At 44.0% G+C, this 15355-nt stretch overlaps 1 protein-coding gene across 2 annotated transcripts; it reads right to left on the bottom strand.

The window, feature by feature from the left end:
- Nucleotides 1–1490: 1490 nt before the first annotated feature.
- BMP2 (bone morphogenetic protein 2) lies at nucleotides 1491–14571 on the bottom strand. Of its 2 annotated transcripts, none has more exons than XM_002925014.4 (3): nucleotides 14436–14571; nucleotides 12862–13211; nucleotides 1491–4926 (listed from the first exon to the last, which is right to left on the bottom strand). In XM_002925014.4, the coding sequence occupies exons 2-3, from the start codon at nucleotides 13202–13204 to the stop codon at nucleotides 4082–4084; spliced, it is 1188 nt and encodes a 395-aa protein (XP_002925060.1). In that variant the 5' UTR covers nucleotides 13205–13211; nucleotides 14436–14571; the 3' UTR covers nucleotides 1491–4081. The 2 variants fall into 2 exon arrangements, with proteins under 2 accessions (XP_002925060.1, XP_034497012.1); XM_034641121.1 differs by lacking the exon at nucleotides 14436–14571 and adding an exon at nucleotides 13498–13877.
- Nucleotides 14572–15355: the final 784 nt, after the last annotated feature.

The raw sequence follows: 15355 nt of genomic DNA, 5'->3' as shown, positions 1-15355 counted from the left end.
CAAGTGTTTTCATGTCTGAGGGTGGCTAGAACACAAAATTGCCAGTCATCTTGTGAGGGAAAAGAATGCCTTTGAAAAAAATACGTAGAACATCATTTCAGATATGGTAAAACGTATTCAAATACCATCCTGTATACAGGTTTTGTTGTTTTGTTTTTTCCCTTAAGTACTACTTCTTAGAGAGGGGCCTAAACTCAGTCCAACGCTCTGCTGTTGTGATTGAGAAGATGATTATCAGGACCTTGCTACTCGAAGTACAGCCCATGGGCCAGCAGTAAGAGCTTCACCTGGGAGCATCTCGGAAATGCACTCTCAGGCCCCACCTCAGATTCACTGAAACAGAATCTGTATTAGAACATGATCTCAAGGGGTCTGTGTACACATCCATTTGCGTTCCCCTTGAGGCAGTACTGGTGATTCGTATGCACATTAAAATCTAAGATATTGGGGCGCCTGGGTGGCTCATTTGTTAAGCATCTGCCTTCAGCTCAGGGCGTGATCCGAGGGTCCTGGGATCGAGCCCCACACTGGGCTCCCTGCTCCGCTGGGAGCCTGCTTCTTCCTCTCCCACTCCCCCTGCTTGTGTTCCCTCTCTCGCTGGCTGTCTCTCTCTCTCTCTGTCACATAAATAAATAAAATATTTTTTAAAAAAATCTAAGATGTTTTATTTAGAGACTGGCTCCCCAAGTTAGGTAGAAGTTCACTTTGAAATTTGCAGGCCAGGGAGATAGTAAAACAAACAAACAAAAAACCCCTCTGCCCTGGAGAATACTATCGGGCTGTAATTTGTGTCAACAAAGTAGAGGAAAAAGGAAAAGCATTTTACCCAAGTGAAGCAGACTTGCATTTTATCCATCTCATCCTACTTGCCCCCTAAAAAAATAAACCAGGAAAGGAATAGGGTAATCTTGGTTCTTTGCAATTGCCCATCTGTATCATACTCATTCTGCACTTCAATTACTTATTGCAAGGCTATGTTCCTTTTGCCTTGTAACAGATTGGGGGCTGTGGCATCCAACATTCAGTGAACCAATATCTTAACATTAATGATGGCAGAAAAGAAACACACTCTTTAAAAAAGTGCTTTGAGCTGCACAAATGATTTCTCCACCTCCAATAAGAAATTGAGGGAAAAGACATGGATCGTTAAGATTATCTAGCGATAATCTTGGCCTCTTGGAAGTACAATTTAAAGCAGCAATTGGAGTAGGAATTATGAAAAGATGGAAGTACAGATAAATTTGTAAACTTTCACCTTCCCTCTCCCCAATTTTGAAGGCAAAAAATGAAAAGAGCAATCTGGACCTGCCATACAGGTTAAAACCATGCCAGGGAGAGCACACAGCCCAGACAAGCACAAAAACAGATGACACAATTTAATCAATTTTGAAAGGTGATCTTCCAAAATTCAGAAACTAATACATTTTCTTAAAGCCAACTCTAAAAGGATTCAAAGATTCCTGTAGAATAGCCACATCAGATTCAAAAGATTCAGTGTCATGGAGTTAGTTTTGACACGGTTTCTCAGAATGGAGAACGTGAGCCAAAACGTCTGAAGAACGTAGAATATATGTAAGAATATTCTGTTTCTCAGATGAGCTGCCAGGGTCAGAGTTCTCAACTATAACAAAATCTCTGAAACTAAACTGAAGCTGAAAATACCATCACGTATATATATATGTAATATATATCACATAGCTTCACGTTTTTATACCTATTACATATTATGTGTATATATTTACATGTTTGTGTATATATAGTTTATATACATATAAAACACGCAAGAGAACACATTTGAGTTGATACTGCTGAATACCACTTTAACAAAAAGTCAGAACCAATGAAGCAGAAAAATCAAAAGAATAGATTGACTTGCCAAATGGATGGAAATTCTTGTGCTATAATCTCACACTCTCATCTAGAGTCTTTGGAGATAAGAAAACATGGGTTATTGTTTATGTTAAGACAGTGAAGTCTGCCCCCCACCTTCATGCCAAATGAGGGTGAAGGGTGGCTGGAGAACAGCGGTCATCCTGCCCTCCAAACTTGGTTCTAATACGAATGACTCTCACCTATGCAAGAGCAACAGGCATCGGCGTGACAAGGAAGGGAAAGACTTTTAAACTAGTATTAATTTAAAAACACGGTCTACATACTCTCAAGGCAAGGGTTAAATCTATCACAATCAAAATGTAACTACATTCATGGTCATCCCAAGTTAATTCCTGGGGAGAATCTGATTATAACAGTCTGTTCCTTGACAAACACACTCTTTTTTCAGCCAATTCCAAGGCAAGGCTAGGGAACATTAGAACTAGGCCTCACCAATCACAGCAGGATCAGAGGTGACACAGAGTCCTAGACATTGACCTAAAACACTTCCAGTACAGTAGTGGGGAGTTGTGGGTTCCCTGGCTGTACGGACTAACCCACCGAACCCTTCCTTGGGTCTGATTTCGACACAGAGCACAGCAGCCCTGCCGCTGTGCGAGTTCACTCTGAGTGGCCTAATTTGACTTCATTCGGCTTGGGCTTCTGTCCAATTGGCAGATGTCCTTGTAGAAGCTGATCTTAGACACTTTCCCTTTCTAATTTTTTGGCACCGTTGCCTCTGTTGCATGGGATATCATCTCTGAAACTTTATCTTGGGTTTCCCAGGTTTTGCTTGTTTTGGAGCTTTGGTTTGCTCTTAAATCTTTCTCCTAAATCATGAACCCCAAAGAGGGTCACATGAAATACTAAATCATGGCTAATTCCTTTGAGGCAAATATCAATTATCAAGTGACTTGCTTGCACATTTCCAGCCATTCCTTGCCTTTCCCCCGCCTCCCTCCGAAAGGAGTAACTTCAGAAGCAAGAATGCAAACACGAGGTAATTATCATGAATGCTGTACAAATGCACCATTTTCTCTTACAGGTTGGACTTTATAGAATGAAATGCCAGGGCTCTGATATTTATTATCTGAAAGAGGTTTAACATTTGGAGAAATGTGTTCACATAACCTTGGAAAGAAAAGCAGGCTGATCCAATAGAGAAGAGGCGGTGGGCAGAAAACATGATGGGCACAATTTTGCTGTGTGTTGGGCAAAGTTAGAAAACTGGGTCCTTCTGAACATAAAGAGCTCCCAGATGAGGTAACAGTTAAATACAAATCAATTTCCAACTGTTCATGAGAGCCACTACATATCCATTTTAAATATACATGACCACAATATTAATCATGAAGAAATCTTATGTTTTATTTAATACTTTGGCCAGACCAACCCCTTTGAAGGGATCACTAGTTTAGGAAAGAAGAACAACAAACCATCATTCACTTTCCTGCAGGTTTATCATTTTCCTAATTATTTCTATTGGTCCTGCTTTATTCTTTCTGCAAATTAAGGGGTAGGGGAGTGTTTCTATATTAAATCAGCGATGTCTGGTCCTTATCCAAATATTCCACCTAATAAGGACGTAAGTTCTCATGGATTGGACAACCACTCTGCAACATTCCTGAGAATTGAATAATATAATAATCTTGAAAGTCAGCAGAGTGGATTATCCACTTTTTTTTTTCTGGACTTGAACTTGTGACCTTAACAGTAGCACTGCAAAAAAGCAAATGTGCTAAGCACTTTGCCAGAGTAACCTTCCATGTAGACTTTTCATCTTAAATACACACAACTGAAAACAACTACAATTTTTGGAAAATTATGTACAAACCCAATACTTCTTTTGATTACATATAAATACAAATTAGCTATCTTTCCTAAAAAGTGGTTATAATAGTAAATAAATACAAAATAAATCTGACCATTATACTTCATGTGCTGGGGTTGAACCCATATAAAATGTACAACTAAATACATTTTAAAATCTTTAAGGAATAATTCTCTGATTAAAATATTTGTTTTCCCAACTTCTTTTCGTAGATATAAATATATTTTCAAAATAACTGTGTTTTTTTTCTCCATTCCATTCCATAAATAAAGTCTTCATTGGGAAATATTAAAGTGTCAACTTGTTTTTTTTTGTTTTGTTTTTATCTAAAATATATATATATATATATATTTATTTATTTTATTTTATTTTGCTGTGCTAACGACATCCACAACCCTCCACAACCATGTCCTGATAGTTCTTTAATACGACCTTTTCGTTTTCATCAAGGTACAGCATGGAGATAGCACTGAGTTCCGTTGGTACACAGCACGCCTTGGGAATCTTAGAATTAACGGAGTTGACCAACGTCTGAACAATGGCGTGATTAGTGGAGTTCAGGTGATCTGCCAGGGGAAAAGGGCATTCCCCATGGCAATAAAAGGCGTGGTACCCCGGGGGGGCTACAATCCAGTCATTCCACCCCACGTCACTGAAGTCTACATACAAAGGGTGTCTCTTACAGCTAGACTTAAGGCGTTTGCGCTGTTTGTGTTTTGCTTGGCGTTTTTCTCTTTTGTGGAGGGGGTGTCCTTTCCCATCGTGGCCAAACGTTACTAGCAGTGGCCTGATCTGTGACCAGCTGTGCTCATCTTGGTGCAAAGACCTGCTAATCCGGACGTGTCTCTTGGAGACACCTTGGTTCTCCTCCAAGTGGGTCACTTCCACCACAAATCCGTGGTTGGCGAGCCCCTGTGCCGTCCACCTCATCACAGCAGGGGTGACGTCAAAGCTCTCCCACCTGCTTGCATTCTGATTCACCAACCTGGTGTCCAAAAGTCTGGTCACAGGGAACTTCAAGTTGGCTGCTTCAGGTTTTAGAATTTCATAAATATTAATTCGGTGATGGAAACTGCTATTGTTTTCCAAAGTTTCCTGCATCTGTTCCCGAAAAACCTGAAGTTCTGCTGAGGTGATAAACTCGTCGGTGGGGATAGAAGTTAAATTAAAGAAGAATCTCCGGGTTGTTTTTCCACTCACTTCTGGCAGTTCTTCCAAAGATTCTAATTTGACATAAAAACAGGTGGAAAAGAAAAAGAAAAAAATCATTCAGTAAAGTAAGTAATGACAATCTGATGATACAGGAGAATTTGTAAACCTCATTTCAGGGCTTGATTTAACCCATGTAAAAGTTTGCAACCAGAAAATAAAAACTTCCCCATTAGATAAAAAGGAAGCCTCCCTTTTCTGTACATTTATGTCAACATGCACACTATGAAGCAAAACTTCACCAATCATTGTTAGGTGGTTTTTTTTTTCATTGTGACGTTTTTAATCCAATACATGTACACTGCTTCCAGGTGGTTATAATAATGGGGGAAACACTGAAGCATTTCTTTGGAAGTCACAGACTTTAGGGGGGAAAAAAAAAGCACTATAGTTAGTAGAGGTCTAATGAGTGAGGATTTGAGGAAATTATTGCATTTCTTAAAAAGAAAAAGGCTTTAATGTCAATCCCTTAAACGGTATTCTAAAACATTACTCTGCAATTTAGATGATTTACAAATCTCAATATACAGATTTCAGTTTCCTAATTAAAGAGTCTGAAACTCAACATCAACGATGACATTTTGCAAAGCACACCCTACTATTTTACTCCAAGTCCAGAGACAAAGGCATTTACAGGGATCGACTTCTTTGGAAGCGTAAGGGTGGTACTAAGACACTGTAGTAATTAAGGCCAGACAATTTCAAGAGAAGGAACTTCCTAACTGTTGTCTGTTCTCTCACCTCCTTATGACCTCAAAAGCCAAATCTCATGTTAGATACTTTTAGAAGAAAAAAAAAAAATGACTCTCTTCAGTTTTTAATTCCTTTGTCCTTAAAAAATAAAAAAAACCGTATTACATACACCTACCAAATAGACACAAAACCAAAAAAAAAATTATGAAAATTTATAAAAATACTATTATGAGAGTCATGGCAGGAGGGAATAATCTCATCCTAGTACAGAATAAACATTCTATATCTAGTATCATCACTTTAAGTGGGCTATGCATAAAAGGTCTTTCCGATTTAAGATTCCTGAATTTAAATTTTAAGGAGTACTATTTTCCAAGCAAACAATAAAGTATAACAGCACCTTGCAGGCTTTAGTCTGCACATCATCAAAGGTACACATTATCATTACATTGGCATTAAATAGCAACAGAATTTGAGACACTTGGGTTTATTTTCTTCTAGCTTTACCACATCCTGACCTTTCATTGTCAAAAGACTTAACCTGCTTCATTCAGGATCTAACCTAAGTGCTAACAAAACCTGTCTGACCATATCGTTATCATAAATGGAAACTGTATTGATTAATTTAATGGCTGTATTTCCCCTACGTGAAGCAGCTATAAGTTGTTCAGAGAATGTAGATACCTTAGCAAAGGAGAATCACTTCGGATCCCTCACCTCAAAGGGCTCTACTCGTGTAAACCTTCCTCATCAGAGCACCAGTCATCCCTGCAAGCTAAGTGGAAGCATCAAGTTCAAGAGGGACCCTTTACACCCAATTATGGAGTAATGCTTTAATGGGATGCTTCTCAAACTTCAATCTTCACACAAAACCCCTAAGACACCTTAAGTCTTCAAATGCGGGTTCTGATTCAATGGCCCTGGGCGGGGAGGCGGGGGAGGGAGGAACCCTGAGATTCAGCATTTCTAGCAAGCTCCCAGGTGAGGCTGTGCTAGGAGCTTCTGGATTGCCCTTACAGGGTGAAGGTTTTAAAGGATGCTTTCACATTCAAATGTAAATTCCAGGAGCATATTTTAAAGTGATTCCTGGTCAAATAATACAAAAATGAGTAGAAGAAACAATAGTGCTGGCCAAGGAATAACAGGTGAGTCCTTGGGTGGGCAGCCAGGGACTCAGAACAGAGAGATCTTTCAAAGCTCATCTACTTGGGACATGGAGACTATCAGGCCAAGAAGTAAACCCTCCATGGTCCCCTCATGCCTGCTAATCTACACCTGCTGGGAATACCTTTTGGGAGCTATTCACACTCTAAGCTAATGGTACTTCAGGCCAAGCACTATTTTTATTTTTTGTTTAATTTTCTTTAAATTCAATTACTTAACATATAGTGTATTATTAGTTTCAGAGGTAGAGTTCAGTGATTCATCACTTGTATACAGCACCCAGTGCTCATTCCATCATGTGCCCTCCTTAATGCCCATCACCCAGTTACCCCATCCCCTCACCCAATTCCCCTCCAGCAACCCTCAGTTTGTTTCCTATAGTTAAGAGTCTCTTATGGTTTGTCTCCTTCTCTGATTTTGTCTTATTTTATTTTTAAAATAACTCTCCAACCAATCAGAGTAGGGCTCTCCTCCATGGCTCCAACAAGTATCAAGGATTGTGTTTAGCTCCTTTTCTTTCCTCTCTCTGATTCAGGGGCCCTCTAATGTTTCCAGTGAAAGCGTTCTTTTAGCAGAGAAGCCAACAGATACCAAAGAAAAAAGGAGTGACATGAAAATCAGCAGTGTCCCCCAGATGTAAGGACATAAAGCCAGATCTGGCTTGAACTACTGACTTCTCTGATACCAGCACACCTAAGAACACTCTTTTCTTTTAAAGAACAGGGAAGAAAGGCAAATTATCCAGGGCATTTGTTGAACAGCTGTATTAATAAGGTGCCCAGAGAAATCACAATTGCAACAAGAACTCTGATTCCAAATCCATAAATGAAAAAGAAAGAAGTCATGAACACACACAGACATGGACATGGACACACACACACACACACACATACACACACACTGGCAGCCAGAGGATGATAATGAAGGGACACTCACCAAGACCAGCATGAAAGACAAGTCAAATGAGTAAAGATGGGTATAAAAGAGGCATAAAATAGAATAACCCTCTAGAAGAATAAATCTAAGACTGCAGTGAATCATATCAAATTGCCACTGTTTGACTAGATTTGATACATTAAAAAAACAGCAATTTCATGTACTTCAAAATCTCACCGTAAGTTAAGTAGCGGAGAGGATAATCACTTAGCAACCTTAGCAAAGGGAAGAACTGCACTATCAAACAGTAACATGAAGACCTTTCCCTGACTTCCCAGCTTCATTAAAAAACCTCTATTCGTCCTTAATACAAAGGACTCTGGTGACACCCCCGTGGACTCAGGTCACAGAGGTAACTCCAAACCCAGTTAAAAAAAAAAAAAAAAACGGCTCAAGTTTGGGGCACCTACCACCACTTCCTTTGATCTGCAAGGAACAAATTTCTTCTTAAGGGTAGAGAAATCAAAACCTATTTGAAATAAAGTAAAGAGAAAAAAAAGGTGCAAATCATCACACCACACATGGGGATTCCGAAAATATAGAGCATTTACGTAAGGAGGTAACGTATGCCTTTTTAGAGGCTTACGTGGTTATTAATTCTCTGTAAATAACCCTTGTTGAATAAGCTGAACTTGTCAAGGGATTTGGGTATGCCAGCCTATTTTAGACCTGGGTTCTTGAACTTCTGAGTTCTTATTCAAACAGATGGAGCTCTGGCTGCAGAAACGTGGGGAAGGAAAATAAGGCACCAGTCACATCTGACCTCTCCTCCAAAAGTGAAGTTCTAACTTAATCAGCTACGCTCTATCAATTATTCATCTATATCCAAATAATACAATAGATGAGGCTGAATTCCCTCAGCCAGCCTGGGTTCACTCTGGCCTCCTCTTCCCTGGACAAGTGGGGAAATTGGACATAAGAGAAAGAAGTCATCAGGATAATGCACCTGGCATGCTGGAGGCTTCTTTGTGTCACATCTGGCACTAAGACCTTTACCAGAATCATCTACAACAAACCATTTAGGGAGGGACTCTTATTATCTCCATTTTGGAAATGAAATTGTTGAAGCTCAGAGAGGTTATGTGACTTTCCTAAGGTCACAAAGCTACTAAATGAAGAGCAGAGCTATGAACTTGAGCCTACTGCAGTTTCCAAGTTTCTAGCCACTAGGTGCCACTACCTAACACAGGGAAGGAGTCAAAAACTCAAGCAAGGGGCGTCTGGGTGGCTCAGTCAGTTAAAGAGTCTGCCTTTGGCTGGGGTCATGATCTCCAGGTCCTGGGATCCCTCACTTCCGGCTTGCTGCTCAGTGGGAAGTCTGCTTCTCCTTCTCCCTGTGCCCCTCCCCTCACTCAAGGCTCAAGGGTGTGCATGTGGGCACCCGTGCTCTCTCTCTCTCTCTCTCTCTCTCTCTCTCAAACAAAAATCTTAAACAAACAAACGCAAGCAAATGTCAAAACCATTAGGGGCGCATTTATATTTGCTACAGTAATAACCGCAGGGTGAGTTCTTTCCCAACCAAAGGGACGGAAATATACCATTACCCAAGTATAGTGGAGAGAAGACACAACTAAGAGTGGCAGGGCCCCTGAGACATGCAGATCTTGTCTGAAACCACTGATATCTTACAGCTGCCTTTTTGTCCTAAAGAGGTGAGTTTTAGCAGAAAAGGGAATTCTCATTATGTTTTGAGAATTTTGCAACACTCTTTGGACCAAAAACGTCCATTAAGACAACAACAACAACAATCTGGGGGATGCTATAGCAAATCCGTAACACTGGAAATCACTGCCCTGAAATGAATTCAAAGTGGCTGAGAATAAGAAACAATATATTCTAGAATATAAAATAACGGCTAGAGAATTAATATTGTCAAGGAGAAAAAAATGTAAAATGAAAAGGTTAAAAGGAAACTGTTCTTTTTTTTTTTTTTTAAAGACAACAAAAGATTTGGCAACTAAAGGAAAAGTATTGCCATCCTCACACCCCAATCTGGCTTCTGCCCACCCTTACCTCCAACACCTTTAGAATGATCATGTGTCCTCTTACTGTCCTTTTGACAACTTAGTGAAATACACAAAGGACAAGTCTAAAAAAGACAAAATGGCTCGATGAGAAGGATACAGAGGAACCACCAAAAGAGTGGAGAACAGAAAATATTAGTCCAAGAACAATTGTTGGGCACCAAAGCCTCAACCTGCAAAGACTTCCGCAGAGAATGCCTGTGCTACTTGACGGGGCCCTTCTTCAGGACACTGAACCACCCGGGGATACTAGGAAAGCGCATCAGCTAAGTTTTGCTCTCGGGGGTGTGTATGTCCAAATCCTGTGCTGACACTGGGCATTTGTGATGCAAGTTCTCTCTCACAGGGCGGCGGCTGCTTCTTGAACTCTATGATACAGATATTTTCATGATAATTACATTTGTGGGAAAAGGGATGATCTCTATTCAAAGGCTTTAGTCATGGAGGCAAAGAATTCCATCGTTTCACGCAAAAAGACGATGGTGTCCTTCAGAGTCAGGAGAGCAAGGGAGCACATGGTCCTTCTATATGCCACGCTGACAGGAAAGCAGAAAGACTTTTTGCAGGGCCAATGAAGTCAACCAGTTTCAATGTGTTTTTAACTACAGTAAAGCCGAGAACACTCTTTCCAGCTGGAGACGTGATTTTTCTGTCCTCAGTGGCCGTTGAGAAAGGTCTATGTGGCCAGAGAACTTTTTAATGACTGAAAAAAGAAAACTGTTGCAGCACTTTGGTCCTCCTGAGTTAAAAGTATTATACAGAGGACTAGGCAAAGTTTAATAAGAGAAATGACAACTGAGCATTTCGTTTCAGATCGCCTACCTACTTATCTTCACCCAGTGGTTGATATCTGATAACCACGGTATCTCTGGTCTTGTAATTTCACCAAATCATCCAGATCCCACCCAAAATAAAACCAACAGGTAATTCTTGGAATCAGGCCCTCAGTCCTCTACCAAACAAATGCCCATTAAAGTTGCATGAGCCAAGTTCCGCTCTTAAGCCAGATGCCTTAATCACATGGTTTATTAAAAGATTTTTAGTGCCATGCATGGCACAGGGATGTTTCTAAAAACCAAATCCTGGGTTCCACAAAAATGAAATGGTCTTCGAAAAATGCATTAAGTGGCCTAATGATATACTAGTCATAAGAAGAAAAGAAATGGATTTGATGAAATTGGAGGGAAAAAATTACATGGCTTTTCTCTATCATCTAACTGCACTAAGATCTGACATTACTCTTAAGTTGATTTTAAGTAGGTTAATAACTTCCATACTGTTTTGCACATAACATTTATACTTTTAAAGTGATAAATTCTGACTTATAAACTCAAGCATGCTATTTAAGTTAAAATAACACACTCAAATAATCTGTAGCCTGTTTAGTTCAGATCAAGCCACTTCTAGAGGAAGAAAGAGAAATACAGACTTCACTGATGGAATCCTCATGCAACCGAATGTTTCAGGTGTCAAATGACTTAAATGTTCCTCCTTTTAAGTTAGAAGAGACACATAGTACCCTCTTGTCCTTAAAAATAGTTAAGAGTGGTTCCAGGCTAAATTTCCAGGAGAGGTGACTGAAATAGCTACTCTCAATACTTTTCTATGCAGAAAAACAATTCTAATCAGAATAAGCTGGGAACGATGAGCTGCATCTATCATCACCCTAAGGTTACGTTGACAGAACATTCAGGAGTGAACACAGTTCTACATATGACAACAGACAACTTCTGCTTTCAGTGAATGAATCCTGAAGGAGTAGAATGATATCTTATATCCTTTCCCATTGGATCTCTACTGCAAAAAGCACCTCACTTGGAAATGTGCTGGAAAATGATGGATTATGATAAATGGATTATCAATTCAGTGTCCCCTTCACAGCATACAGCAGCTTTGATGAAGAAGGACCTTTTGTTATGCAACCTGCCTTAGGGACTTCTTCCCAATACCCAGGGCTGTTCTCACAAGTGCATCCTTCACATGGAGAGAAAATGCCTGGCTGTCACATTTCTTACTTATTTATATCAGAGCATAGATTTCTACTTGAAATTTACCACCTCAGGACAAGGCAAGAAAAGGAGAACTTTACTCCAAATTCCCCAATAACCTCCAAGTGGCTGCTCTGTGACATACAACTTTGGACCTGTCTCTAGAATTTGATGAAACCCTTAATCTATTATAGAATGTATTAAGCCAAAGGGAAATTTAAAGTGTAGAAAAAGAACTAAAGTGGAACATATTTTCGACTAATCCAAGAACTTGGGTACAACAGATGTCAATAGCTTCTCTCAGACATTTCAAATCCACTAAATGCTTTTCTGATGAAACAAGCAGAAATATCCTACCTTAGGAAAACCACATCCAGTATCGTAAGAGAAAAAAAAAAAATCCACATTTCAATGCACATGAAGAAAAAAAAAACAGGCAGCTGCTGCAAAAGCTTTTATCTGAAGGCTCGCCTTGTCTCTACTGGGGAGTTCATCTCAGATTTAAGCACAAAACAAGAAAGTCATTGTGGAAACAATAAGATTGATTGTGGAATTGATCTCCCACGGGGATTAGATAGGGATTCGAAATCTTCCAAACCAGACCCAGATCAACTGTAAATTAGAAAGACTTTGGGGCCCCAGGCTTTGATTTTTCAATAGTATCTCTGAAAACTCTGCCCTTGGCTCTGTCTAGCCTGAAACCCCAGCTTAAGCAGGAGAAGCAGACTTACAGGGCAAGGGCTTCCAAACAGACGTAAAAAGATCCCAATCTGCCCCCCTCCTTTTCATTCTTCCCCTATGAAATTCTTGCACATTTAGCTGACTAGGGGCATGCCTTTTGCCCTCATCTTCCCCATCACTTGATTTCTCTCCAGTTCCTGGAGGAGGAGTCGCTTGTCTGGCTGCAAGCCAGGAAAAGGGTGCGGATTTACCAAAGGGGAATCCCTGGCTCCCGCGCCACACAGGCAGTGCGTTAAAACCAGGTTCGGAAAGGTTCTTAACAAAGGCAAGAATGGAAACGTCTGCAGCAGCGCTCCGGCCAAGCTGCCTTTCCAGGGATGCCAACAGTCAGCCCACGGTGGGGAGCTTTTGGAGGTGACTCTCCGCCCGCATCTCCGCCCCCACTCTCTGCTCCACGCCTCACCTTCGTGGTGGAAGCTGCGCACGGTGTTGGCGAGGCTGGCTGCCCTCTCCAGCCGGTGGTCCGGGGCGGGTGCGCCCGGCTGGCCCGAGTGCCGGCGGTACAGGTCCAGCATGTAGGGGGGCACCACTGCGTCCCTGCTGGGGGTGGGTCTCCGCTTCAGGCCGAACATGCTGAGCAGCCGCAACTCGAACTCGCTCAGGACTTCTTCCGAGGGCTGGGACGAGGAGCGGCCCGTGGATGCCGCGAACTTCCTCCGGCCCAGCTCGGGAATGAGACCGGCCGCGCCGCCCAGGAGGACCTGGGGAAGCAGCAACGCTAGAAGACAGCGGGTCCCGGCCACCATGGTCGACCTGCGGACAGGGCCGACGTGAGTCACCGCGTTCCCGGCCCAACCCTCTCCCCTTCCGCCCCCACGTCCCCCGGCTCCCGCTCGGTCCGTTGCCTCCTCCTCCAGGGTGCCCACCTGGTTTGCAATACTCGCGAGGATACTTCAAAGGGGCTGAAGCTAGAACGTTTGGGAGAATGGAAAGCCCCTAGTCCCTGAGCCCGAAGGCTTTTCCCCTTCCATCTCACCCTCATCCATCTGACACGATTTGCACACACACACACACACACCACCAGCGTCAAGACTGTCACCTTTTTTTCTGTGACACTCGCGCTGACAGCCTGTGCAGGGAACCTGGGGAAACCACCGCTTGGTCTGACACCTCTCCGTTCCCTAAACAAACCCAAACACATTGCCCAGCGCTCGCTTGCATATAAACACGCACGAATGGTGCATGTGACTTCCTTACAGGCACTGTATAGAACTTCCTGATACGCGCGCACACACACACACACACACACACACACACACACACACACACACACACAGAGTCTATAACTTCCAGACCCAGTAAACTCAAGGCCACAACTTCCGAAGCCACTTGCAACTTGTGGCTCACACCTCTAACCTCAGAGGTGTCAGAACAGGCTACTCAGACCCGGGACCCCCCACCCCCATGCAGTCAAGATACACACGTATATTCCTCGAATTACGTAAATAACTAGTATCTATTAATTCATGTGTCAATACAAGGTGGTATTGAATACTGATCCCCTTCGCATTCCTGGAAACAAACAGGGAGAACCCCAACTTCTAGCAGTTTCCTAAATGGGACTTGGCTCTGAGTAGAGAGCAGGTCTTCCTGAGAAATTTGAAGAAGGGAGAAAGATGGCCATGGCAGGGCGTAAAGGTTGGCAACTAACGGGTGAAATCCAAAGGCCACCCTCTCGAAGGAATTTGACTTTTTCTTTTTTTTTTAATCATCTAAGTGTTAACAGCCCTAATAAAATACTGAAGAGAGGGAAGGGAGGAGGGGCGGAAAAGTGTGAGCCAGAAGGGCCAAGCTGACGGTCGCTGGGGGCGGTAGGACGGGGGCATCCCCGCAGGGACTCTGCAGCACGTGGACCTGGAGGGGGTCTGTTTACGTCCGGCCAGGACCGGCCCCAGGACCGGCTCAGCCGCAGCAGCAGTGGCCGCCCAGGCCCCGCGCCCAACCCCTCAGTCCCAGCCCGGGGCCCACGTCCTCTACCTTTAGGAGACCGCAGACCGTCTAAGAAGCACGCGGGGACACGTCCATTGAAAGAGCCTCCACATGGAAAAAGCTCTGCTCGAAGGACCTGGCGCAGGGACCGGGTTCCCTTCCTTTGCCTCCTCCTCCTCCCGGGTGCCGGCGGGGCAGTCCTTCTCCTCACGCAGGGAACAGCGTCTCGGGGTCGGGCCCAGAGGAGGAGTGGAGGGGCGCGCGGTCCGGAGGCGGCGAGGCTGGGTCCGCTGGGGCAAAGGCACCAGCACGAAGTGGGGAGCGCAAGCTATTCTCCCTGCAAGTTCAAGAAGTCTCCAGCCAAGTGCTGACACACAACAACAGCGAGCAGGGGGAGGAGTGCGGGGCAGGGAAGGGAAGGGAGAAAGGAAAAGCTGGTGCTGTCGTTGTCCTTAGGAACCAGCGCCCGCGGGACGCGTGGCTCCGCGTGGGGCCGGCTGCGGGACTCGGGGGGCGAGAGACGGGCGCTCCGCGCTAGCTCCGCCGCGGCCCATGGCTCCGGGCAGCCATCCTGGGAGACGCCGGGTCCGGGGAAGGGCGCAGCGGCGATCTCGGTGCCGGGCGAGTTGCCCCCCCGCATCACTCTGCCTTACTCCAGCGCACCCCCATTAGCGCTAGCCAGCTGAAACACCCGCGGCTCCGGCGCTCCGGCGTCCTCGGGCGCATTCTCCGGCGAGGCGAGCCGAGTCCCGGGCCGCCGAGGCGGGTGGCCGCGCTCTTCCCTCGCTCTCCTAGCCCCCGGGCCAAGCTGCGGTGCGCTTTGTGGCCAGCCTGGGGTCCGCTCACACGTCGACCGGCGCGTCGCAGGCCCCCGAGCTCGGGCAGTAGGTGATCGGCATCGCGGCGCTCGGGCTCGGCTCTCGGCTCCCCGGCGCTCTGCCCGCCGGTACTCGGCTCTGGCGCGGCCC

Source organism: Ailuropoda melanoleuca, chromosome 13 (genome assembly GCF_002007445.2).
Source record: "Ailuropoda melanoleuca isolate Jingjing chromosome 13, ASM200744v2, whole genome shotgun sequence".
Classification (NCBI taxonomy): Eukaryota; Metazoa; Chordata; class Mammalia; order Carnivora; family Ursidae; genus Ailuropoda; species Ailuropoda melanoleuca.
This window is presented reverse-complemented; position numbering and strand designations above follow the sequence as displayed.